Here is a 26,608-nt window from a genome sequence, read left to right on the forward strand (position 1 = left end):
AGACCAAATTTTTGTACTTATATTACTCCTGTGGGTTCTAATGACCCAATATTAATACAAAAACTATTCTTGTGGGTTCTCTGAGCCAATATTGATGCTAGAAGTTATCCTTTAGGAATTAACATCCATTATTCGTTATCCTGTAGCTCCTGGTGCCCAATCATTGTTCTATAATGGATCCCGTAGACTCTAAAGCTCAATATTATTGTTCAAAGAAATCCTGTAGGCTCAAAAATCATTCTCTAAACTTTAAAGACCCAATATTCACACCAAAAGTAATCTCATGTTTTCTGAGACCCAATTTTTGTGCTTATACGACTCCTGTGGGTTCTAATGACACAATATTAATACAAAAGCTATTCTTGTGGGTTCTCTGAGCCAATATTGATGCTAGAAGTTATCCTTTAGGAACTAACATCCATTATTCGTTATCCTGTAGCTCCTGGTGCCCAATCATTGTTCTATAATGGATCCCGTAGGCTCTAAAGCTCAATATTATTGTTTAAAGTAATCCTGTAGGCTCAAAAATCATCCTCTAAACTTTAAAGACCCAATATTCACACCAAAAGTAATCTCATGTTTTCTGAGACCCAATTTTTATGCTTATACGACTCCTGTGGGTTCTAATGACACAATATTAATACAAAAACTATTCTTATGGGTTCTCTGAGCCAATATTGATGCTAGAAGTTATCCTTTAGGAACTAACATCCATTATTCGTTATCCTGTAGCTCCTGGTGCCCAATCATTGTTCTATAATGGATCCCGTAGACTCTAAAGCTCAATATTATTGTTCAAAGAAATCCTGTAGGCTCAAAAATCATTCTCTAAACTTTAAAGACCCAATATTCACACCAAAAGTAATCTCATGTTTTCTGATACCCAATTTTTATGCTTATACGACTCCTGTGGGTTCTAATGACCCAATATTAATACAAAAACTATTCTTGTGGGTTCTCTGAGCCAATATTGATGCTAGAAGTTATCCTTTAGGAACTAACATCCATTATTCGTTATCCTGTAGCTCCTGGTGCCCAATCATTGTTCTATAATGGATCCCGTAGACTCTAAAGCTCAATATTATTGTTCAAAGTAATCCTGTAGGCTCAAAAATCATTCTCTAAACTTTAAAGACCCAATATTCACACCAAAAGTAATCTCATGTTTTCTGAGACCAAATTTTTGTACTTATATTACTCCTGTGGGTTCTAATGACCCAATATTAATACAAAAACTATTCTTGTGGGTTCTCTGAGCCAATATTGATGCTAGAAGTTATCCTTTAGGAACTAACATCCATTATTCGTTATTCTGTAGCTCCTGGTGCCCAATCATTGTTCTATAATGGATCCCGTAGGCTCTAAAGCTCAATATTATTGTTCAAAGTTGAAAAATCAAAACTTTAAAGACTCAATATTCATACCAAAATAATCTTATAGCAAACTTTTTGGCTGGAATATTTCGAAGAAATCGTATAAATACAGTTTCGACCAATAGAAATGCATTTATGCTTACTATTCGATGTTTTCATTGGTAAACAGTGGAGATGATGAGTCCACGTGGACTGACGATGTTTACCGAATTTTATACGGGGAGTAAATATTATTTTTCATTTCTTAGTTTGGTATTCGGTGCTTGTTTGACTGGACTCTTTTCTACATTTTATTCTCGTAAGGACCTTTGTAGTGTATTGTAGTGTATATAAAGAGCTCCATCAGGATGCTGTAACTTATTTCGATGTCTCAAAAGTCTTCCTACTAGTATTAGTGTTCGTTATTAGAAACAGTTTGAAAATTATGATTATAAGTAACTTGTTTTCGTTAATACGAATAGTTTTGTGCGAAATATTTATTTCAAATTGAACTTTTTTAACGAATTAGTCCCGCATTGCGTCCCATTCCTTTAATCTCGGTTATTTTACAAAATAATCTCGTATTATAAAGCTCGAAAATTGCATTTATGGCAGGAAAATAATTCAGGAACAACCGAATCCACTTTGATGAACACATTTGATACATATCCACAATTTAGATTAAACATAATTTCTGAAAAACAAACTTGTTTTACCAGAGTTTCGAAATATAGATTTTCACAACTTCAAACCGAGTGAATTTTTCACAAATGTTAAAATAACATAGAAATGGCTGATTTAGTTCAGTCTATGGATTTGAATCTTCGTCAAATCGACATTCAAGTTTAACTTGATTGGAAAATCCCTTCAAATCGTGTGACTAAATAAGAAAAACACGTTTTTTTCGCCAAAAATCGATTTCATTCATCTATAATCTCCAATACAATCATTCCAACGCTTCTTTAACTTCTGGATGCCGTGCTTGTACAAGGAATTGTCTTCTGCATCAAAATATTCAACAGTTTCATCAATTCCTTCTCCATTTCATCCAAATTTCCTATCGGCGATCAATTTTTTGATATTAGTAGTCACTGGGGGTGAGATCTGGACTATACGGTGGCTGAGGAAGCACTACGAAGTGTAATTCGTTCAATTTTTCAATAATTGCCGTCAACTTGTGAATCTCTCCCTTTTGGAGGTAGTTAATGGACAATATTCCATGCTCATACCAAAATACTGAAGCCTTAAATCGATTTCAGTCATCTATAATCTCCAATACAATCATTCCAACGCTTCTTTAACTTCTGGATGCCGTGCTTGTACAAGGAATTGTCTTCTGCATCAAAATATTCAACAGTTTCATCAATTCCTTCTCCATTTCATCCAAATTTCCTATCGGCGATCAATTTTTTGATATTAGTAGTCACTGGGGGTGAGATCTGGACTATACGGTGGCTGAGGAAGCACTACGAAGTGTAATTCGTTCAATTTTTCAATAATTGCCGTCAACTTGTGAATCTCTCCCTTTTGGAGGTAGTTAATGGACAATATTCCATGCTCATATCAAAATACTGAAGCCTTAAATCGATTTCAGTCATCTATAATCTCCAATACAATCATTCCAACGCTTCTTTAACTTCTGGATGCCGTGCTTGTACAAGGAATTGTCTTCTGCATCAAAATATTCAACAGTTTCATCAATTCCTTCTTCATTTCAGCCAAATTTCCTAGCGGCGATCAATTTTTTGATATCAGTAGTCACTGGGGGTCTGATCTGGACTATACGATGGCTGAGGAAGCACTACGAAGTGTAATTCGTTCAATTTTTCAATAATTGCCGTCAACTTGTGAATCTCTCCCTTTTGGAGGTAGTTAATGGACAATATTCCATGCTCATACCAAAATACTGAAGCCTTAACCTTCCCAGTTGATTGTTGTGCCTTTGGACGCTTCGGACTTGGTTAACCGGCTGGAGTTTTGATTCCATAGTGAAGAGATGGATCCATGTTTCATTCTTTGTAACATACCGATGCAAAAAATCTGATTTATTAAGCGTAAATACATTGTTTTGAAAATAACAAACGTAGCTTCGCTAAAATGGCTGTTACTTTCTTATTCTTCAAGAATTTTTTTCTATAAATTCAACTAAACTTTGCTGAGCGTGACACGCAGTGACGGTTCGTTAAAAAACCGAGTTAAGCAGACGAACACAGCCTGCTCTTAAACGGAAGTGACGTCATAATAGGTCGGTCATGTCGAATGTCAGCTGTCAGTAGCGGCATCTGTCAGTAGTGCTACCATTTTAAGTATTATACGAGGGTTTTTGTTTTTTTCAATCTTCGATCGCAATGGCGAGGAAAGCAATAGGTGATTGGTGTGTGTAATAAGCGACTGCGCATAATAAGATGGCTGTCGCCATTAATTCTCCTCGAAAAGATTATAATTATGCTTTTTCTAAATAAAAAAAAATGTATATTTATAGTTTAAACATCCGGTATGATTTAGTGTGCTAGTTTAGAGATTCTTAGTGAATCGCCCTGTATACATACATGATGGCTCTCGTAATTATTCCGTATAACTAATAAGTTATTGTGTAATTTGGTTGGCTGTTTGATTATAAAGTTGAAAATAAAATTATTATCTTTGAAACGAAATCGTTAAACGGTTTTAACTTTCCATTTGTTGAATTCACTTAGTTAATTCGAGCATATTTTAATTAAATTCCAAACTGTACGAAATTTAATAATTCACTCGTTGAACAAGAAATTTTAGTATGAATAACTGTGGATTAAATAAACAGCAACAGCATAAAATGTTGTGATATGCACGAATAATTCCAAATCGATTTAGAATAATATTAAATACATTAAAGAATTTGTTGATTATTACGAGGGTCTCGGGCAACTTTCGTAGGATTAAACACTAAATTGGGCGCTTCTGATTTTCTAGATTCTCAGAGGGTTTTGGAAATTTTGAAACTTGTAACTCAATAAATTTTGAAAAGCGAATAACTCGAAAACTAAGAGGAATTCGTAAAAAACTACCCTAACAAAAAATGTTGAGCACAAATTTTTCTACAAAAAAGGTTTCCAGTGATTTTCACGTTAGAGCCTCTATTTCTGAGTAAATCGCCCTCAACTTCGAAAGCCGGAGCCTGAGTTATTCGCGATTTAAAATGTTTTTGAGCGTTCAAACCAATTTTATATTGAAAATTTTGATGTTAGAAAAAAATGCTTCGAAACCAATTTGTAGAGAATTTTGTGCTGCACATTTTTTGTCTCGGCACATTTTTTCGCATTCCTCGTAGTTTTCGAGTTATTCGCTATGCAAAATATTTTTTAGTGTATAAACCTGTTTTAAGGGGAAAATTTTGAGGTTAGGAACAAATACTTAGAATACTTTTTTGTAGAGAATTTTGTGCTCTAGATTTTTTGTTATGACAGTTTTTTTTTAATTCTTAATATTTTTCGAGTTATCCGCAATTCAAAATGTTTTTGAGTACAGGAAACCATGAAAATTTTTAGGTTATGAAAAAATTCTTGAAGACCAATCCATAGAGAATTTTATGCTGTACATTTTTTACTCCAGCACATTTTTTCGAATTCCTCGTAATTTTCGAGTTATTCGCGATTCAAAATATTTTTGAGTGTATAAACCTGTTTTAAGGTGAAAATTTTGAGGTTAGGTACAAATACGTAGAATACTTTTTTGTAGAGAATTTTGTGCTCTAGATTTTTTGTTCCGGCAGTTTTTTTCCAATTCTTCATAGTTTTCGAGTTATCCGCAATTCAAAATGTTTTTGAGTACAGGAAACCATGAAAATTTTTAGGTTATGAAAAAATTCTTGAAGACCAATCCATAGAGAATTTTATGCTGTACATTTTTTGCTCCAGCACATTTTTTCGAATTCCTCGTAGGTTTCGAGTTATTCGCGATTCAAAATATTTTTGAGTGTATAAACCTGTTTTAAGGGGAAAATTTTGAGGTTAGGAACAAATACTTAGAATACTTTTTTGTAGAGAATTTTGTACTCTAGATTTTTTGTTACGGCAGTTTTTTTCCAATTCTTCATAGTTTTCGAGTTATCCGCAATTCAAAATGTTTTTGATTCCAGGAACCCATGAAAATTTTTAGGTTATGAAAAAATTCTTGAAGACAAACCTATAGAGAATTTTATGCTGCACATTTTCTGTTCCAGCACATTTTTTCGAATTCGTCGTAGGTTTCGAGTTATTCGCGATTCAAAATATTTTTGAGTGTATAAACCCGTTTTAAGGGGAAAATTTTGAGGTTAGGAACAAATACCTACAATACTTTTTTGTAGAGAATTTTTTACTCCATATTTTTTGTTCCGGCAGTTTTTTTCGAATTCTTCATAGTTTTCGAGTTATCCGCAATTCAAAATGTTTTTGATTCCAGGAACCCGTGAAAATTTTTAGGTTATGAAAAAATTCTTGAAGACCAATCTATAGAGAATTTTGTTCTGTACATTTTTTCTTCCAGTACTTTTTTTCAAATTCGTCACAGTTTTCGAGTTATTCGCGTTTCAAAAGTGCCAAAATTTCGTAAATTCAAACTTATACTCAGGAAGTCATTTTACCCGGTATCTGCAACTACAAACTACATTAGAAAAGTGAGGTTATGTTTGACATTTATACGATGACATTTGACAACTAATTTTGAGGAATATAATTGTCAATATGAAGATTCACGTCGTATACCACAAACCACTTGTTCGCACCAGATAAATCTTGTTCGAACCGAATCTTCTTAACAGGAAGTTATAGAATCGCTTTTGTAGAAGCTCCAAACAATTATTTTCATGAATCTACAAGGGGTAGTTGATGTGATCTCTATTCAAACTTTTTTAAAACTATGCAATCCGTACTTGAGTACCAATATCGTTGTTAAAGATTAGTTCGATAAAGTTTATATAATTCTTTTATTTAATTACACCATAGAACCGTGTAAATCTCCAATAGAAAAATATTCTGTTTCCGTATCAAGTTCTAATATCAGCCAAGTGTAACGAACACATTTTTTTGTATAGTAGGTACTTTCTTTCCTAGTACTATACAGACATATGATACAAATAAAATTCTCCAAGAAATAAATGTGTTTGTTGTTAGAGAAAGTACAAATATGAGGGCGGACGTTTTAATTATACAAATCTACGATAAATACATAGTTGTCCTTGAAATTATTTCTGTAATAATACGACTTTTTGTCACATTTTTCTTTTTTATATAAAGGAGATCATTTTGAATCTTACACCAAGTCGTAGAATTTTTGTTTAAACGTTTCGAAATGTACGTTTTCGAGGATGGTCACAGAAATACCTGGCCTGACCTACAGATGGCGGTAGTTTCTTGAAAACTATCACTGTATTAGAAAGTATGAAGACGCCATGTTGTTTAGTATTTGTTTGACAGCCATCAATAGTGAACGTTTTCAGTAAATTTGGAAACATCGTTATGTGATACAAAACTTTTATTTAAAAGGCCTTAGCCTAATCAATATGAAATCTGAACTAGATTCTACTCTAAATGAGACTGTAACTGAAGTTTAGACGAGACCGTATGATTTGCGAAGACCAGCAACTCAGTGGTCGACCAAATGAGGTGACGAATCCAGAAATGTTGAAGAAAAAAACCACTGGATGATCGTCGACTGGAAATGACCGAGCTAGCAGACATATTAGGCATTTCAAAAAGTGTGTTACATCGCATACCAACTGTAAATTTCGACATGCGGAAGATGAATGCCCCGATTTTTAACAAATAGTGTAAACCCTATAGGAAACGAGTTATTTGCGAAAAATATGTAAAAAATCGATTTTTCTGACTTTTAATTCGGTTTTTTTGACTTTTGAATCACTTTTTTTGACTTTTGAATGGAATTTTTTTTACTTTTGACCCCCGATTTTTAACAAATAGCGTAAACCCCATAGGAAACGAATTATTTGCAAAAAATGTGTAAAAATTCGATTTTTTTGACTTTTGAATCGATTTTCTTGACTTTTGAATCAATTTTTTTAACTTTTGCATGGACTTTTTTTACTTTTGACCCCCAATTTTTAACAAATAGCGCAAACCCCATAGGAAACGAATTATTTGCGAAAAATTTGTAAAAAAACGATTTTTTTTTGACTTTTGAATCGATTTTTTTGTTATTTGAATCACTTTTTTTGACTTTTGAATGGAATTTTTTTTACTTTTGACCCCCGATTTTTAACAAATAGCGTAAACCCCATAGGAAACGAGTTATTTGCGAAAAATATGTAAAAAATCGATTTTTTTGACTTTTGAATCGATTTTCTTGACTTTTGAATCAATTTTTTTGACTTTTGAATGGACTTTTTTTACTTTTGACCCCCGATTTTTAACAAATAGCGTAAACCCCATAGGAAACGAATTATTTATAAAAAATGTGTAAAAATTCGATTTTTTTGACTTTTGAATCGATTTTTTTGACTTTTGAATCACTTTTTTTAACTTTTGCATGGACTTTTTTTATTTTTGACCCCCAATTTTTAACAAATAGCGCAAACCCCATAGGAAACGAATTATTTGCGAAAAATTTGTAAAAAAAACGATTTTTTTTTGACTTTTGAATCGATTTTTTTGTTATTTGAATCACTTTTTTTGACTTTTGAATGGAATTTTTTTTACTTTTGACCCCCGATTTTTAACAAATAGCGTAAACCCCATAGGAAACGAGTTATTTGCGAAAAATATGTAAAAAATCGATTTTTTTGACTTTTGAATCGATTTTCTTGACTTTTGAATCAATTTTTTTGACTTTTGAATGGACTTTTTTTACTTTTGACCCCCGATTTTTAACAAATAGCGTAAACCCCATAGGAAACGAATTATTTGCAAAAAATGTGTAAAAATTCGATTTTTTTGACTTTTGAATCGATTTTTTTGACTTTTGAATCACTTTTTTTAACTTTTGCATGGACTTTTTTTATTTTTGACCCCCAATTTTTAACAAATAGCGCAAACCCCATAGGAAACGAATTATTTGCGAAAAATTTGTAAAAAAACGATTTTTTTTTGACTTTTGAATCGATTTTTTTGTTATTTGAATCACTTTTTTTGACTTTTGAATGGAATTTTTTTTACTTTTGACCCCCGATTTTTAACAAATAGCGTAAACCCCATAGGAAACGAGTTATTTGCGAAAAATATGTAAAAAATCGATTTTTTTGACTTTTGAATCGATTTTCTTGACTTTTGAATCAATTTTTTTGACTTTTGAATGGACTTTTTTTACTTTTGACCCCCGATTTTTAACAAATAGCGTAAACCCCATAGGAAACGAATTATTTGCAAAAAATGTGTAAAAATTCGATTTTTTTGACTTTTGAATCGATTTTTTTGACTTTTGAATCACTTTTTTTAACTTTTGCATGGACTTTTTTTATTTTTGACCCCCAATTTTTAACAAATAGCGCAAACCCCATAGGAAACGAATTATTTGCGAAAAATTTGTAAAAAAACGATTTTTTTTTGACTTTTGAATCGATTTTTTTGTTATTTGAATCACTTTTTTTGACTTTTGAATGGAATTTTTTTTACTTTTGACCCCCGATTTTTAACAAATAGCGTAAACCCCATAGGAAACGAGTTATTTGCGAAAAATATGTAAAAAATCGATTTTTTTTGACTTTTGAATCGATTTTCTTGACTTTTGAATCAATTTTTTTGACTTTTGAATGGACTTTTTTTACTTTTGACCCCCGATTTTTAACAAATAGCGTAAACCCCATAGGAAACGAATTATTTGCAAAAAATGTGTAAAAATTCGATTTTTTTGACTTTTGAATCGATTTTCTTGACTTTTGAATCAATTTTTTTGACTTTTGAATGGACTTTTTTACTTTTGACCCCCGATTTTTAACAAATAGCGCAAACCCCTTAGGAAACGAGTTATTTGCGAAAAATTTGTAAAAAATCGATTTTTTTTTGACTTTTGAATCGATTTTTTTGTTTTTTGAATCACTTTTTTTGACTTTTGAATGGAATTTTTTTTACTTTTGACCCCCGATTTTTAACAAATAGCGTAAACCCCATAGGAAACGAATTATTTGCTAAAAATGTATAAAAATCAATTTTTTTGACTTTTGAATGAATTTTTTTTACTTTTACTATATTTCAATGTCTAGCCTTTTGTAGATCCTAATTTCAAACTCAACGGACTTTATAACAAATTTCCATCCCTTATTTAACCCCCTAAACCAATCAACTAATACTGAACGTATTTAACAATGTTGTGATACCAAATATCTTCAATAAAATCACAAGATTCATCAAAGTCTCTCTTTTAAAGACAAATTATCCGAGAATAACCAACAATTTAACGTCTTAATTCATTCCAAATCTCCAACAAGCTTTTGTCGGCAAATCGATGTATAACCACAAAAACCAAACTCTGGTATGTAATGATTAATTCCAATTACCAATTCGGGAAGCATCGATTTTGTGTCTCTAACACACCTATTGGTAAACATTCGCTTAAATTAATGTCAAATTGCAATTACTACCACAGGTATCCGATGAAATTAATTAAAAAGTCCTAAAACTTTAACGAAGTGGTTTTTCTATATTTACCAACCATAATAATGCAGAGCACTGGACAAAATATAATAATGGTACACCTGAACATGGTACGGAATTAATGAAGACTTTCATGTTTGATTTCTAACGATTTTGGGGGCCAAAGGACCAAGTATTTCTTAGTTATCTTCAGGAGAGCTTTCAAATGTTTCTTCAACCATTATCAACTAATTTTTGTATGTTTTATCTTCTTAATCTAGAGCTGAGCTCTTGGTTTACCTCGTTCTATCTAACCACGACCTGGCACACCATCTCCTGGGTGCTTTTTCCCGTCCATTACACTCCAAAAGCAAGTTTTGTTATTTCCATTTTCAAACCGCACACAAAATACTGACCTTGCAATTTTTTGCAACTTTGTTTCGCAGCATGTCAAGCGGCCTTTAGGAATATTTAAAAAAATATTTAGTGTCCTTCATACAGGATGATTTTCCTTGATGTGGTTTGGATTAACATGTTTTTTTAATTACTTGTGTTTGGCGTTTATAATCGCGGATTTATTGATGATATTATTGGAAATATATCACTGATACAGGGTATATTAAGTATGTCATGAAAGTAACTAATTTTGCTGATGAATTAACTCGATAGGTTACACGAAAATAGCAGGAAACCTGTAGGGTTATAAATATATAAATCGAGACGATTCATAAAGAATCAGTAATATTTAGTTAAAGGGGATTCAAATCACGCGCGTTTTACCCTCTATCTCAGAAACGATTAACCGTATGAAAACATTTTTCGAATAAAAGTTGTAGAGAATTTAATGCTCTACAATATTGATAATAAATACAAATAGCGTAAACCCCATAGGAAACGAGTTAATTGCAAAAAATGTGTAAAAAATCGATTTTTTTTTACTTTTGAATCGATTTTTTTGACTTTTGAAACAATTTTTTTGACTTTTGAATGGATTTTTTTACTTTTGATCCCCGATTTTTAACAAGTAGCGTAAGCCCAAGAGGAAACGAAAACGAGTTATTTGCGAAAAATATGTGAAAAATCGATTTTCTAAACTTTTGAATCAATTTTTTTGACTTTTGAATTGATTTTTTTGACTTTTGAATGAATTTTTTTTACTTTTGACCCTCGATTTTCAACAAATAGCGTAAACCCCATAGAAAACGAGTTATTTGCAAAAAATGAGGAAAAATCGGTTTTTTGACTTTTGAATCGATTTTTTTGACTTTTGAATCAATTTATTTGAAGTTTGAATGGATTTTTTTTACTTTTGACTCTCGATGTTCAACAAATAGCGTAAACCCCATAGGAAACGAGTTATTTGCAAAAAATGTGTGAAAAATCGATTTTTTAAACTTTTGAATCAATTTTTTTGACTTTTGCATCGATTTTTTTGACTTTTGAATGGTTTTTTTTTACTTTTGACCCTCGATTTTCAAGAAATAGCGTAAACCCCATAGTAAACGAGTTATTTGCAAAAAATGTGTAAAAAATCGATTTTTTTGACTTTTGAATCAGTTTTTTTGACTTTTGAATCGTTTTTTTCTACTTTTGACCTCCGATTTTTAACAATTACCGTAAACCCCATAGGAAACGAATTATTTGCGAAAAATGTGTAAAAAATCGATTTTTTTGACTTTTGAATCAATTTGTTTGAAGTTTGAATGGATTTTTTTTACTTTTGACTCTAGATGTTCAACAAATAGCGTAAACCCCATAGGAAACGAGTTATTTGCAAAAAATGTGTAAGAAATCGATTTTTTTGACTATTGAATCGATTTTTTTGACTTTTGAATCGATTTTTTTGACTTTTGAATCGATTTTTTTGACTTTTGAATCGATTTTTTTGACTTTTGAATCGATTTTTTTGACTTTTGAATCGATTTTTTTGACATTTGACCTCCGATTTTTAACGTTGCTCACATCGAATTGTAGTAGAGTTTTGAGAGGAGTTTTAATATATCAAATGAACAAGTTTAAACGACTTTATAGCTGCAAATCTCGATTTTTCTAGGTGAACTACTTTAAATGACTGACAATTGTATGAAACATTCCGATTATATCTTATTACTTAATACCTTCAATAAATCTATCATTTATATGAAATCTTCTCGTTATATATAGGTACTAACGTTTATCGATTCATGATCAGGAATACTTTCACAAAAATGCGAGTCCTTCTGTATGAAATATTCGCGTTGAAGTTTATACATTCGGCATCTTTTAGTGTCACGAAGTGTGTTAGAACAAGTTTCGTATTTGGAGCACGACTATTTTAAATGCAAACCTTCAGAAGTAAAAATCGATTATTTCTACTATTTAATACACTTTATTCGGAGCTTAGATCGTATTTTTCCCGATTATTCACTACTTTATTCGTTTTTTTCTCATATCTTCTTAATTACGACACTTTTGTTATTACATTTTTTTATTTTCTTCTCTTAATGTGTGCCAATAATCTCTAAATTCAATACAGGATGAAATAGAAATACTAAATATAGAAACAACCATCACAAAGAAGAAGACAATCTCAAGTTTACTTTCGAGTTGACCCGGTATACACATATTCGTCTAGACAATACGCGTTAAATTAATAATCATTTATTTGGTATGTATTTATTAATGAAAACAATTTTTATGCCCTTACAAAAAGCTTGTCGTTGTCTAAAAGATTCGTTAATTATTTTTTTGAATCATTCATAGTTAGGTCGAAAAACTAGGTTATATTCCTTCAGTTTTTGCCTCTAAAACACTGAATCACTTCTATTCAATGTTTATATTTAACATTATAATTGAATATTAACGTATGTATCTATTTAATTATATATCTAATTAGTTAATAAGAACAATTTTCGTAATTAACCTCGCTAAAATTACATTCTAATAATAACCTTTTTTTGAACATTTCCGCAATCGAGGGAGGCGTCGATATTTTGTGCTCGAGTAAACCTTGAAAGTCAAATTTGTTACGTCACGTTTGCAGATACCTACAAGAAAACTACAACTACGAACAACTGGGCAATAATTGGACGCGCTCAAGCATAATTACTCTATTTATAACTAAAATTAAATTCACTACCAGTAGAGATGACATATTATCTTTTCGTTATTAAAGTTTACACGTGGTGACTACATGGTACAAATCTAAATCACATACGTACAATTCCTAAAATAGCGTTTTAAGTAACGACGTATGTTTTGGAACGTCTGCCAGTAACCGTCAAATAATTTTTCGAATAAATATGCAATTCTTTTAACCAATACGTTTATAAATAATAAGAAAATATGATATAAGTGTTGTAACTACCATTTTATTTTATAAATCATAACATTCTTTCCAATCAAAATTCTGTGATCACTCCCAACTATATGTTTATCTATGTTTTCTTCTTTTCGCAAATAATGGTCTTTTACCTCCGAAATAACGAGCAAGGACGTTCCGTTTTCTCCTATGCTAATTAACATCGTCAACAAATATTTCATTGTTGTCCAAACAACACATAAGTTAATTTACATTTATATAAACTGTATCTGGTGTTAATTTAGATATAAGGGGGTCAAATGAAAGTTAACATATCCACTGTTAACCTTTTATTTTGGAAAAATCTTTGAGATTGGAATTTATAAGATATAATTTTACATTTATTATCATATTCTATAAAACTGATATAGTTTCTGATAAAATTTGAAATACACACAAAAACTGCTTTCCTTTTTTTTTGAAATAATAAATCAATTGATATTTTCGTTCGTTTTATTTTCAAATTTAAATTAGAGCTATAAATTAAATGATAGATTGTAGCATAAACTTTCATTTAAAGAATGATGACTTTTACCCGTAGAATTTTTATTATGTACTTTGTTAAAAATCGAGTCACGATTTTTATAACTAAATGGACTACTAATTGACAAGTAAAAATTTGTGTAGTTTGCTCACTAAAACCGCTTTTATCATATAAATAACGAAATAAAGATTGCGTTTATTACTCGTTTAGGTTAGGTTAGGTTAGGTTATGTTAGGTAAGGTTAGGTTAGGTTAGAATAGGTTAGATTTGGTTAGATTAGGTTAGATTAGGTTATATTAGGTTAGATTAGGTTATATTAGGTTAGATTAGGTTAGATTAGGTTAGATTAGGTTAGATTAGGTTAGATTAGGTTAGATTAGGTTAGATTAGGTTAGATTAGGTTAGATTAGGTTAGATTAGGTTAGATTAGGTTAGATTAGGTTATATTAGGTTAGATTAGGTTAGATTAGGTTAGATTAGGTTAGATTAGGTTAGATTAGGTTATATTAGGTTAGATTAGGTTAGATTAGGTTAGATTAGGTTAGATTAGGTTAGATTAGGTTATGTTATGTTATGATATGTTAGGTTAGGTTAGGTTAGGTTGCGCCGATGTAATGACAACTCGTTGTCCTCCCGGCGTATGCAACTCCCCAGGGATGCGGAAACAAGGAGGGTGGTTTAGTGGGTGAGAGTCCCACACAAACTCACATTAGGTTATGTTATGATATGTTAGGTTAGTTTAGGTTAGGTTAGGTTATGTTAAGTTAGGTTAGGTTAGGTTATGTTAGGTTAGGTTAGGTTAGGTTAGGTTATGTTAGGTAAGGTTAGGTTAGGTTAAGTTAGGTTATGTTAGGTTATGTTAGGTTAGGTTAGGTTAGGTTAGGTTAGGTTAGGTTAGGTTAGATTAGGTTAGATTAGGTTATGTTATGATATGTTAGGTTATGTTAGGTTATGTTAGGTTATGTTAGGTTAGGTTAGGTTAGGTTAGGTTATGTTAAGTTAGGTTAGGTTAGGTTAGGCAAGGTTACATTCAATAGAAGCCACGTAGACTTGATTCGAGAGTGTTAAAATGTCGATTGATGAAAACGGTGAATCGTACATCTCGTTTCTGTGCTTTGACTAAGCGTTGATTACGCGTGTCGACAATTGTAGCCGGTACAAGCCAATTAAGCTAATAAACATAATGTTTAAAAGCACAAATACTTGAGAACGTGCATAATTTATATAAAAAATGACGTTGAATTCACAATATGGTGATTTCTTAGACAAAAATAAAAAAAAAGAGTCGTACAAGTAGAAGGTTAAACTCATTGTATTGGTCGAGCGACGTATCTAATTACCGGAATGTTATCAGTACAAAAAATATTTCCATTTTGAATAAGTATGTTAGGCTGGAATAAATTGTGGTCTACTGTATTGTTTTTAGAAAATTTTAGGCAATAAACAGATGGTAAACACAAGAGAGAAAGCCGATAAGTTTAAACGATTGGAAGACATATGTTTTTATAGAAAATTTCGATTTGTGCACAACTGGAATTCATTAAAACCTTGTTAGCACATGAATTTTAATGTCAACATTCTATTACGAGGATAGTTCACAAAAAACAGTATCTATTTCAATTGTATCATAACCTCAAATATTGAGATAAGTAATAATAACTTTGAGTCGTGTTTGCAGTGTCTGTAGTGAAATATTGTACAAGGTATTCAGTTTTGTTTCGATTTCAACGAATAAATAAAAAAAAAGAGTTGCTCAAATCCGTCTATATTGATAATATAATGCTTTGAAGACTTCTACAAACAGTATGAACGTTTTAAACGTCGAATTGAACCAGATCTATGGATCTTAGCAATTATAAGTCTTAGTGTATATTCTTATTCAATAGATTAAACATTATAATTTTCTTCTATTTTATGAATAGATTATCCCGAGAGAAAATATCTTACAAAGTGATTTTTGTTTGTCAAAATGGTTAAAAACATCAATAACATAAGTTTGAAGGTTATTTCATTATACTTTTAGAAGAAACACCGAAAAAAAGGCTGTAACGCATCACAAGTTTGCTATCACTTTGCATCCAGGAATCAGTACAAAATTTTGAACAAAAAGCATTAATAAGATTCAAATAAAGCGCCTGAAGGTAATTGAACATTGAACAAACATCTTCCATGTCTTGATTTGGTAGTTTCAGGACTTCTACTAGATATTTCGTGGAAACAGTACAAAACTTTCAACAAAATGCAGTTATAAGATTCAAAAGTAGCGCCTGAAGGCAATTGAACATTGAACAAACATCTTCCATGTCTTAATTCGTTGCATGAAGGCAAAACTTTGAACAAAGAGCATTTATAAGATTCAAAAGTAGCGCCTGAAGGCAATTGAACATTGAACAAACATCTTCCATGTCTTAATTCGTTGCATGAAGGCAAAACTTTGAACAAAGAGCATTTTTTAAGATTCAAAAGTAGCGCCTGAAGGCAATTGAACATTGAACAAACATCTTCCATGTCTTAATTCGTTGCATGAAGGCAAAACTTTGAACAAAGAGCATTTATAAGATTCAAAAGTAGCGCCTGAAGGCAATTGAACATTGAACAAACATCTTCCATGTCTTAATTCGTTGCATGAAGGCAAAACTTTGAACAAAGAGCATTTATAAGATTCAAAAGTAGCGCCTGAAGGCAATTGAACATTGAACAAACATCTTCCATGTCTTGATTTGGTAGTTTCAGGACTTCTACTAGATATTTCGTGGAAACAGTACAAAACTTTCAACAAAATGCAGTTATAAGATTCAAAAGTAGCACCTGAAGGCAATTGAACATTGAACAAACATCTTCCATGTCTTAATTCGTTGCATGAAGGCAAAACTTTGAACAAAGAGCATTTATAAGATTCAAAAGTAGCGCCTGAAGGCAATTGAACATTGAACAAACATCTTCCATGTCTTAATTCGTTGCATGAAGGCAAAACTTTGAACAAAGAGCATTTATAAGATTCAAAAGTAGCGCCTGAAGGCAATTGAACATTGAACAAACATCTTCCATGTCTTAATTCGTTGCATGAAGGCAAAACTTTGAACAAAGAGCATTTTTTAAGATTCAAAAGTAGCGCCTGAAGGCAATTGAACATTGAACAAACATCTTCCATGTCTTAATTCGTTGCATGAAGGCAAAACTTTGAACAAAGAGCATTTATAAGATTCAAAAGTAGCGCCTGAAGGCAATTGAACATTGAACAAACATCTTCCATGTCTTAATTCGTTGCATGAAGGCAAAACTTTGAACAAAGAGCATTTATAAGATTCAAAAGTGGCGCCTGAAGGCAATTGAACATTGAACAAACATCTTCCATGTCTTAATTCGTTGCATGAAGGCAAAACTTTCTACAATTGGTAAGAAAGAGATTTAAGACAACCTCCTGGAGTCAATAGAACGAATTTTGTACCGTGTAACCACGATTTATTTCGATTTTTGTAGAATTTCAATTGACCACAAAGGAGACGTTCATTTCGTCGTCAATTTTTTGCTGATAACCCCTGTATAGACCTTCAACTTTGATATAAGTGAAATCTGAAATTCATTGTTTAACTGGCGTTTGTTAAAATATTTTCTCTATGTCATTATGAAACGAAACAATTCGTTCAAAATTGTTATTTATCATTTTGAATGGAATGCGTTTGATATATCTCATTGCCGTGAGAAAAAGCTCCACAATTCACAATTTATTCACATAATTATTCCGTAAACTATAAGGTATAAATTATTAATTGAATATTATTAACGAAAACAATAGTTTCAAGTACTAGATCTTGATAACCGCCACTTTTTAAATTTCAAAATTATCTCGTGTTATTCACATATTGTTCAACAAAAATATTTCATTACTTTCTTTCCAACAGAAAATTTTTTAATAATTAAATAAAGATATCAAGATAATTTTACCAATCTTCGTTTTCTTTACCATCCAATCCGAAGGATTGGGATCTGGGGGTGTAGAATGCCGTTCAACAGGTTCTTTTCCACCTATCAATTTTCTAGGAGATTCGTTGAGGCGTAGCTTGAGAATCACTGAACTGAACGCTTCAGAAATGGTTCCAGAAACTGTTTAAAATACGTATTATGGAGTATATATTATAATAAAAGAACCAGCAACTATAGGCAAGACTCTAATTGAGTAAACTAATAGATATAAAGATGATTCGGGGTATTAGAGAAATGAGAAGATGAAGTTTTTCAGTTGATGGAAATTAAGTACTATACTCGATGAATTTCATACAAATTTTTGGTACTAATTCCTCTTGAAAGATTTCAGAATGCTGCGCTGTTTCTATTATTCGATGTCCTTCAAAACCTCTCCAAATATTCATTTTGTACTGTCCGATAACTTGATTTTATACCATTCCTGTCCTAATATTCACTTCGTACTGTCCTATAATTTGATTTACTACAATTCTTGTCCTAATATTCACTTCGTACTATTCTACTGTAATTTCCTACAATTTCTGTTCAAATATTTTCTTCGTACTGTCCTATAACTTGATTTCTTACAAATTCATATACAAATATTCACTTCGTATTGGTCCTATAAGTTGATTTCCTACAATTCCTGTCCTAATATTCACCTCGTACTATTCTATTGTAATTTCCTACAATTCCTGTCCTAATATTCACTTGATGCTGTCCTATAATTTGATTTCCTACAATCCTTATCCAAATTTTCACTTCCTATTGCTCCTATAAGTTGTTTTCCTACAATTCATATCCTAATATTAACTTCATACTGTTCTACGGTAATTTCCTAGGATATCTGTCCTAATATTCACTTCGTACTGTCCTATGATTTGATTTCCTACAATTCATATAAAAATATTCACTTCGTATTGGTCTTATAAATTGATTTTCTACAATTCCTGTCCTAATATTCACCTCGTACTATTCTATTGTAATTTCCTACAATTCCTGTCCTAATATTCACTTGGTGCTGTCCTATAATTTGATTTCCTACAATCCTTATCCAAATTTTCACTCCCTATTGCTCCTATAAGTTGTTTTCCTACAATTCATATCCTAATATTAACTTCATACTGTTCTACGGTAATTTCCTAGGATATCTGTCCTAATATTCACTTCGTACTGTCCTATGATTTGATTTACTACAATTCATATAAAAATATCCACTTTGTATTGGTCCTATAAGTTGATTTTCTACAATTCCTGTCCTAATATTCACCTCGTACTATTCTATTGTAATTTCCTACAATTCCTGTCCTAATATTCACTTGGTGCTGTCCTATAATTTGATTTCCTACAATCCTTATCCAAATTTTCACTCCCTATTGCTCCTATAAGTTGTTTTCCTACAATTCATATCCTAATATTAACTTCGTACTGTTCTACGGTAATTTCCTAGGATATCTGTCCTAATATTCACTTCGTACTGTCCTATGATTTGATTTACTACAATTCATATAAAAATATCCACTTTGTATTGGTCCTATAAGTTGATTTTCTACAATTCCTGTCCTAATATTCACTTCGTACTGTCCTACTGTAATTTCCTACAATTCCTGTCCTAATATTCACTTGGTGCTGTCCTATGAATTGATTTCCTACAATCCCTATCCAAATATTCACTTCGTATTGGTCCTATAAGTTTATTTTCTACAATTCCTGTCCTAATATTCACTTGGTGCTGTCCTATGAATTGATTTCCTACAATCCATATCCAAATATTCACTTCGTATTGGTCCTATAAGTTGATTTTCTACAATTCCTGTCTTAATATGCACTTCGTACTGTCCTACTGTAATTTCCTAGAATCTCTGTCCTAATATTCACTTCGTACTGTCCTATAACTTGATTTCCTACAATCCCTATACAAATATTCACTTCGTATTGGTCCTATAAGTTGATTTTCTACAATTCCTGTCCTAATATTCACTTCGTACAGTCCTACTGTAATTTCCTACAATTCCTGTCCTAATATTCACTTGGTGCTGTCCTATGAATTGATTTCCTACAATCCCTATCCAAATATTCACTTCGTATTGGTCCTATAAGTTGATTTTCTACAATTCCTGTCTTAATATGCACTTCGTACTGTCCTACTGTAATTTCCTAGAATCTCTGTCCTAATATTCACTTCGTACTGTCCTATAACTTGACTACCTACAATTTGTGTCCAAATATTCACATTTTAACTACCCAATTTTTCTAATTTTTCTCAAGTATCGTTCTAAATTCGAAAATACATATTGAATAAAATAATTAATCCTCTATGTCGATATGTAAAATGATATAAAAAATATATATGAACACAAAACACTGATTTTCAAGGTAAATTTATGTACATGCGAATTAAATATAATATATACATGTTCATGAGTGTCGGACTATTTAATTGAATCGACGAAGAACACAAATTACAAGATCAATTTATTCAAAATTAGTTCAACGTGAACGATTACTGTTTCGACAAAAAAAATTTTTGATACGTTCCATCAAATTCATGCTTAAATGACTTCGAGCGACACACCTTTGGGGTAATAGGATGCAATATGCGTATCATTAATCGTTATTTTGACAATATTTAATTTAGTTGGTGGTTTATATCGCCCGTAGATCGGATGTAATATACGAGGATAGTCCCAGAAGTTCCCAGCACAACAAACCAAAATTTAAGAAAAAAAAAATATTTTTTTTTCCGATTAAATGATAAATAAAACCTCCCTTATAGTGGGTAACTCTAACTAAATAATAAAACACAATTAACTACTTTACATTTACATTAAATATCAATAAAACTTGAATAGAATTGATTAAGCTAAACACAATTTGACTGTACTATAACTTAAATTCTATTTTCCTCTATGTAGACACGTTTTAACTTGTAGATTTAAAAAAAAAATGTGATAATTTTTTGATTTAGTGCAAGTTTTCTGTCATTTCATGGTTAGTCGACGCTTTAATTGTGTTGATGAGTTTTCAAACTATTTTGCAAATATTGCCATGTCTGTCTTATATAATTGCGACTGCATATATAGTGGAAAGAAGTTTAATGTTTTGATTTTTGATATATATTTTAATATAACTGTAATTATATTAAAATTAAATAAATTTTCTCACTATAACATATTTTTGGAACAAAAATTATAAAGTATTTTTGTAAATAAAACTCGAAACTTACCCATAAGAAATATTGTTAAAAAAATTACGTTCCTCATGTTGTGAGTTCGTCTTGTAAATTCCAAGATAAAAAATTCACATGAAAGTCTGATTAAGAACCGAAAAAATCATACCAACAGTCATAATTATGTTAAAATTGAAACACTTGGACTATCGTTCTAATTATTGTTTATTTACTGCCTAGTTTTGTGGAAATAACAGTCATGGTACTAAAGCGCTGTACTAACTAATATCACGTAATGCACACACTTCCATTTCTTTGAAAAATACCCACTTCTCTTAACGAGAGATTGTCGAGAATCGTACAGTACTTCCTGGGTGCTTGTATGGGAGCGGTTGCAGTTTTATCATAATGTCTTGGAAGTACTACGTTAATTTAACATTTAAACAATCAGAAAACAATATTTAAATAGCCCTTAAACGAGTAATTATTCTGTACGAGGTACTTGGAGCTCTCGTTTCTGAGTTATAGGCTTTTAAAGTTGCGAAAACACAACTTCTATTTTAGTATATTTTGTAATTGTTCGAGGTGGGCGCTTCTGGGGTCTTTGGAAGATTCTTTCTTTTAGCATACCCAATGGAAGTTCATTTTATGGATTATTTCGTTATATATTAAACTATAGGTATATAAATATTCCCAAAAATAACGAATTAATTGTATTTAATTCAGGGGAATGTGGTGGCCTTGCAAATGTACTTTTTTTACATTATTTATAAGAGTTACATCGTGTGTGTTTAGAGGAATATCACATAGTGTGGTTGGGGAATCATTTTGAAGAAATTTTAAGTATCGTTGACCGTTCGGCCTACACATTAACACAAAATCGATTTTTAGTGCAAGTTCAAAATGGTGTTAAACCTCCGAATTCTTTGATACAGTTCCGATTTTGCTGAAAATTTAGAATTAAGCTCAACTTACCCTCCATTTCGGCATGATCGCAAGGTGTGTAAATGGTTTTTAAGGGATGAAAACCAACCCTTATCGAAAAATATCGATATTATAGTTTTTCCTACATTTTTTCAACTCAAATGTTTTTCGTTTATGCGGCATAAATATCTTGACATATTGTATTATAGAAAATTTGTATATTTTGAAGTATCAACCCTTAAAAATCTTCAAAAACTCCCCTTCTAATGAAAATAATATAGAAAAACATCTTTTAATAATTTAAAACGTTGCAATTTCATTTTTACCGTGAAAAATTCATAGCAATTTAATAAAATTGAATAAGTTATTAATTTTTATTATTCAACCCTTAAAAACAACCCCTTTACGGAAAAAGAAATAAAAATAAACCAAATTACTGCCAACTTTTAGATTTTGCGCAATCTTTTTGTTATTAAAGTTTTTTGTCTACACTTAAAGTAATTTTCAATTGTTTATACCCTTTCAACCCTTAAGGACAACCCCTTTGATGAAAAAAAAATTTTTAATGACTGTTAATATTTTGATTTTGAATTATTTCTAATTTTTTTCGAAAAATGTACCCTTTTCCCGTTATTTTCCCATCAATGAAATGACATTAGTTTTAATACAATTTTTTAACTTTAACTATTTTACATCATATCTCCCTGAAATTTCAGTCGAAACAACTTTTTCAGTAGTCATTCGAAAGGTCTTTTTAAGCTCTTTAAAAAGTATTTTATGAGTTTTTTTTCGAAAAATGTATCCTTTTCCCGTTATTTTCCCATCAATGAAATGACATTAGTTTTAGTACAATTTTTTTAACTTTAACTATTTTACATCATATCTCCCTGAAATTTCAGTCGAAACAACTTTTTCAGTAGTCATTCGAAAGGTCTTTTTAAGCTCTTTAAAAAGTATTTTATGAGTTTTTTTTCGAAAAATGTACCCTTTTCCCGTTATTTTCCCATCAATGAAATGACATTAGTTTTAATACAATTTTTTAACTTTAACTATTTTACATCATATCTCCCTGAAATTTCAGTCGAAACAACTTTTTCAGTAGTCATTCGAAAGGTCTTTTTAAGCTCTTTAAAAAGTATTTTATGAGTTTTTTTTCGAAAAATGTATCCTTTTCCCGTTATTTTCCCATCAATGAAATGACATTAGTTTTAGTACAATTTTTTTAACTTTAACTATTTTACATCATATCTCCCTGAAATTTCAGTCGAAACAACTTTTTCAGTAGTCATTCGAAAGGTCTTTTTAAGCTCTTTAAAAAGTATTCTATGAGTTTTTTTCGAAAAATGTACCCTTTTCCCGTTGTTTTCTCATCAGTGAAATGACATTAGTTTTAATACAATTTTTTAACTTTAACTATTTTACATCATATCTCCCTGAAATTTCAGTCGAAACGACTTTTTCAGTAGTCATTCGAAAGGTCTTTTTAAGCTCTTTAAAAAGTATTTTATGAGTTTTTTTTCGAAAAATGTATCCTTTTCCCGTTATTTTCCCATCAATGAAATGACATTAGTTTTAGTACAATTTTTTTAACTTTAACTATTTTACATCATATCTCCCTGAAATTTCAGTCGAAACGACTTTTTCAGTAGTCATTCGAAAGGTCTTTTTAAGCTCTTTAAAAAGTATTCTATGAGTTTTTTTCGAAAAATGTACCCTTTTCCCGTTGTTTTCCCATCAATGAAATGACATTAGTTTTAGTACAATTTTTTTAACTTTAACTATTTTACATCATATCTCACTGAAATTTTAGTCGATACGACTTTTATCAATAGTCATTCGAAAGGTCTTTTTAAGCTCTTTAAAAAGTATTCTATGAGTTTTTTTCGAAAAATGTACCCTTTTCCCGTTATTTTCCCATCAATGAAATGACATTAGTTTTAGTACAATTTTTTTAACTTTAACTATTTTACATCATATCTCCCTGAAATTTCAGTCGCAACGACTTTTTCAGTAGTCATTCGAAAGGTCTTTTTAAGCTCTTTAAAAAGTATTTTATGAGTTTTTTTTTGAAAAATGTATCCTTTTCCCGTTATTTTCCCATCAATGAAATGACATTAGTTTTAGTACAATTTTTTTAACTTTAACTATTTTACATCATATCTCCCTGAAATTTCAGTCGAAACGACTTTTTCAGTAGTCATTCGAAAGGTCTTTTTAAGCTCTTTAAAAAGTATTCTATGGGTTTTTTTCGAAAAATGTACCCTTTTCCCGTTATTTTCCCATCAATGAAATGACATTAGTTTTAATACAATTTTTTAACTTTAACTATTTTACATCATATCTCCCTGAAATTTCAGTCGAAACAACTTTTTCAGTAGTCATTCGAAAGGTCTTTTTAAGCTCTTTAAAAAGTATTCTATGAGTTTTTTTCGAAAAATGTATCCTTTTCCTGTTATTTTCCCATCAATGAAATGACATTAGTTTTAGTACAATTTTTTTAACTTTAACTATTTTACATCATATCTCCCTGAAATTTCAGTCGAAACGACTTTTTCAGTAGTCATTCGAAAGGTCTTTTTAAGCTCTTTAAAAAGTATTCTATGAGTTTTTTTCGAAAAATGTACCCTTTTCCCGTTATTTTCCCATCAATGAAATGACATTAGTTTTAGTACAATTTTTTTAACTTTAACTATTTTACATCATATCTCCCTGAAATTTCAGTCGCAACGACTTTTTCAGTAGTCATTCGAAAGGTCTTTTTAAGCTCTTTAAAAAGTATTTTATGAGTTTTTTTTCGAAAAATGTACCCTTTTCCCGTTATTTTCCCATCAATGAAATGACATTAGTTTTAATACAATTTTTTAACTTTAACTATTTTACATCATATCTCCCTGAAATTTCAGTCGAAACGACTTTTACAGTAGTCATTCGAAAGGTCTTTTTAAGCTCTTTAAAAAGTATTTTATGAGTTTTTTTTCGAAAAATGTACCCTTTTCCCGTTATTTTCCCATCAATGAAATGACATTAGTTTTAGTACAATTTTTTTAACTTTAACTATTTTACATCATATCTCACTGAAATTTTAGTCGATACGACTTTTATCAATAGTCATTTGAAAGGTCTTTTTAAGCTCTTTAAAAAGTATTCTATGAGTTTTTTTCGAAAAATGTACCCTTTTCCCGTTATTTTCCCATCAATGAAATGACATTAGTTTTAGTACAATTTTTTTAACTTTAACTATTTTACATCATATCTCCCTGAAATTTCAGTCGCAACGACTTTTTCAGTAGTCATTCGAAAGGTCTTTTTAAGCTCTTTAAAAAGTATTTTATGAGTTTTTTTTCGAAAAATGTACCCTTTTCCCGTTATTTTCCCATCAATGAAATGACATTAGTTTTAATACAATTTTTTAACTTTAACTATTTTACATCATATCTCCCTGAAATTTCAGTCGAAACGACTTTTACAGTAGTCATTCGAAAGGTCTTTTTAAGCTCTTTAAAAAGTATTTTATGAGTTTTTTTTCGAAAAATGTACCCTTTTCCCGTTATTTTCCCATCAATGAAATGACATTAGTTTTAGTACAATTTTTTTAACTTTAACTATTTTACATCATATCTCACTGAAATTTTAGTCGATACGACTTTTATCAATAGTCATTTGAAAGGTCTTTTTAAGCTCTTTAAAAAGTATTCTATGAGTTTTTTTCGAAAAATGTACCCTTTTCCCGTTATTTTCCCATCAATGAAATGACATTAGTTTTAGTACAATTTTTTTAACTTTAACTATTTTACATCATATCTCCCTGAAATTTCAGTCGCAACGACTTTTTCAGTAGTCATTCGAAAGGTCTTTTTAAGCTCTTTAAAAAGTATTTTATGAGTTTTTTTTCGAAAAATGTATCCTTTTCCCGTTGTTTTCTCATCAGTGAAATGACATTAGTTTTAATACAATTTTTTAACTTTAACTATTTTACATCATATCTCCCTGAAATTTCAGTCGAAACGACTTTTTCAGTAGTCATTCGAAAGGTCTTTTTAAGCTCTTTAAAAAGTATTCTATGAGTTTTTTTCGAAAAATGTACCCTTTTCCCGTTATTTTCCCATCAATGAAATGACATTAGTTTTAGTACAATTTTTTTAACTTTAACTATTTTACATCATATCTCCCTGAAATTTCAGTCGCAACGACTTTTTCAGTAGTCATTCGAAAGGTCTTTTTAAGCTCTTTAAAAAGTATTTTATGAGTTTTTTTTCGAAAAATGTACCCTTTTCCCGTTATTTTCCCATCAATGAAATGACATTAGTTTTAATACAATTTTTTAACTTTAACTATTTTACATCATATCTCCCTGAAATTTCAGTCGAAACGACTTTTACAGTAGTCATTCGAAAGGTCTTTTTAAGCTCTTTAAAAAGTATTTTATGAGTTTTTTTTCGAAAAATGTACCCTTTTCCCGTTATTTTCCCATCAATGAAATGACATTAGTTTTAGTACAATTTTTTTAACTTTAACTATTTTACATCATATCTCACTGAAATTTTAGTCGATACGACTTTTATCAATAGTCATTTGAAAGGTCTTTTTAAGCTCTTTAAAAAGTATTCTATGAGTTTTTTTCGAAAAATGTACCCTTTTCCCGTTATTTTCCCATCAATGAAATGACATTAGTTTTAGTACAATTTTTTTAACTTTAACTATTTTACATCATATCTCCCTGAAATTTCAGTCGCAACGACTTTTTCAGTAGTCATTCGAAAGGTCTTTTTAAGCTCTTTAAAAAGTATTTTATGAGTTTTTTTTCGAAAAATGTACCCTTTTCCCGTTATTTTCCCA

At 30.6% G+C, this 26,608-nt stretch overlaps 1 protein-coding gene across 1 annotated transcript in view; it reads right to left on the minus strand.

Moving 5' to 3' along the window:
• The window catches only part of LOC130445138 (uncharacterized), a 37,483-nt gene extending 16,351 nt beyond the window's left edge, over positions 1-21,132 (minus strand). Inside the window, exon 1 of the mRNA XM_056780662.1 lies at positions 20,906-21,132. Within this exon, the coding sequence (XP_056636640.1) occupies positions 20,906-20,942 (37 nt within the window). The 5' untranslated portion in view covers positions 20,943-21,132. The remainder of the gene's footprint in view (positions 1-20,905) is intronic.
• Positions 21,133-26,608: the final 5,476 nt, after the last annotated feature.

This window comes from Diorhabda sublineata, chromosome 6 (genome assembly GCF_026230105.1).
Source record: "Diorhabda sublineata isolate icDioSubl1.1 chromosome 6, icDioSubl1.1, whole genome shotgun sequence".
Taxonomy (NCBI): Eukaryota; Metazoa; Arthropoda; class Insecta; order Coleoptera; family Chrysomelidae; genus Diorhabda; species Diorhabda sublineata.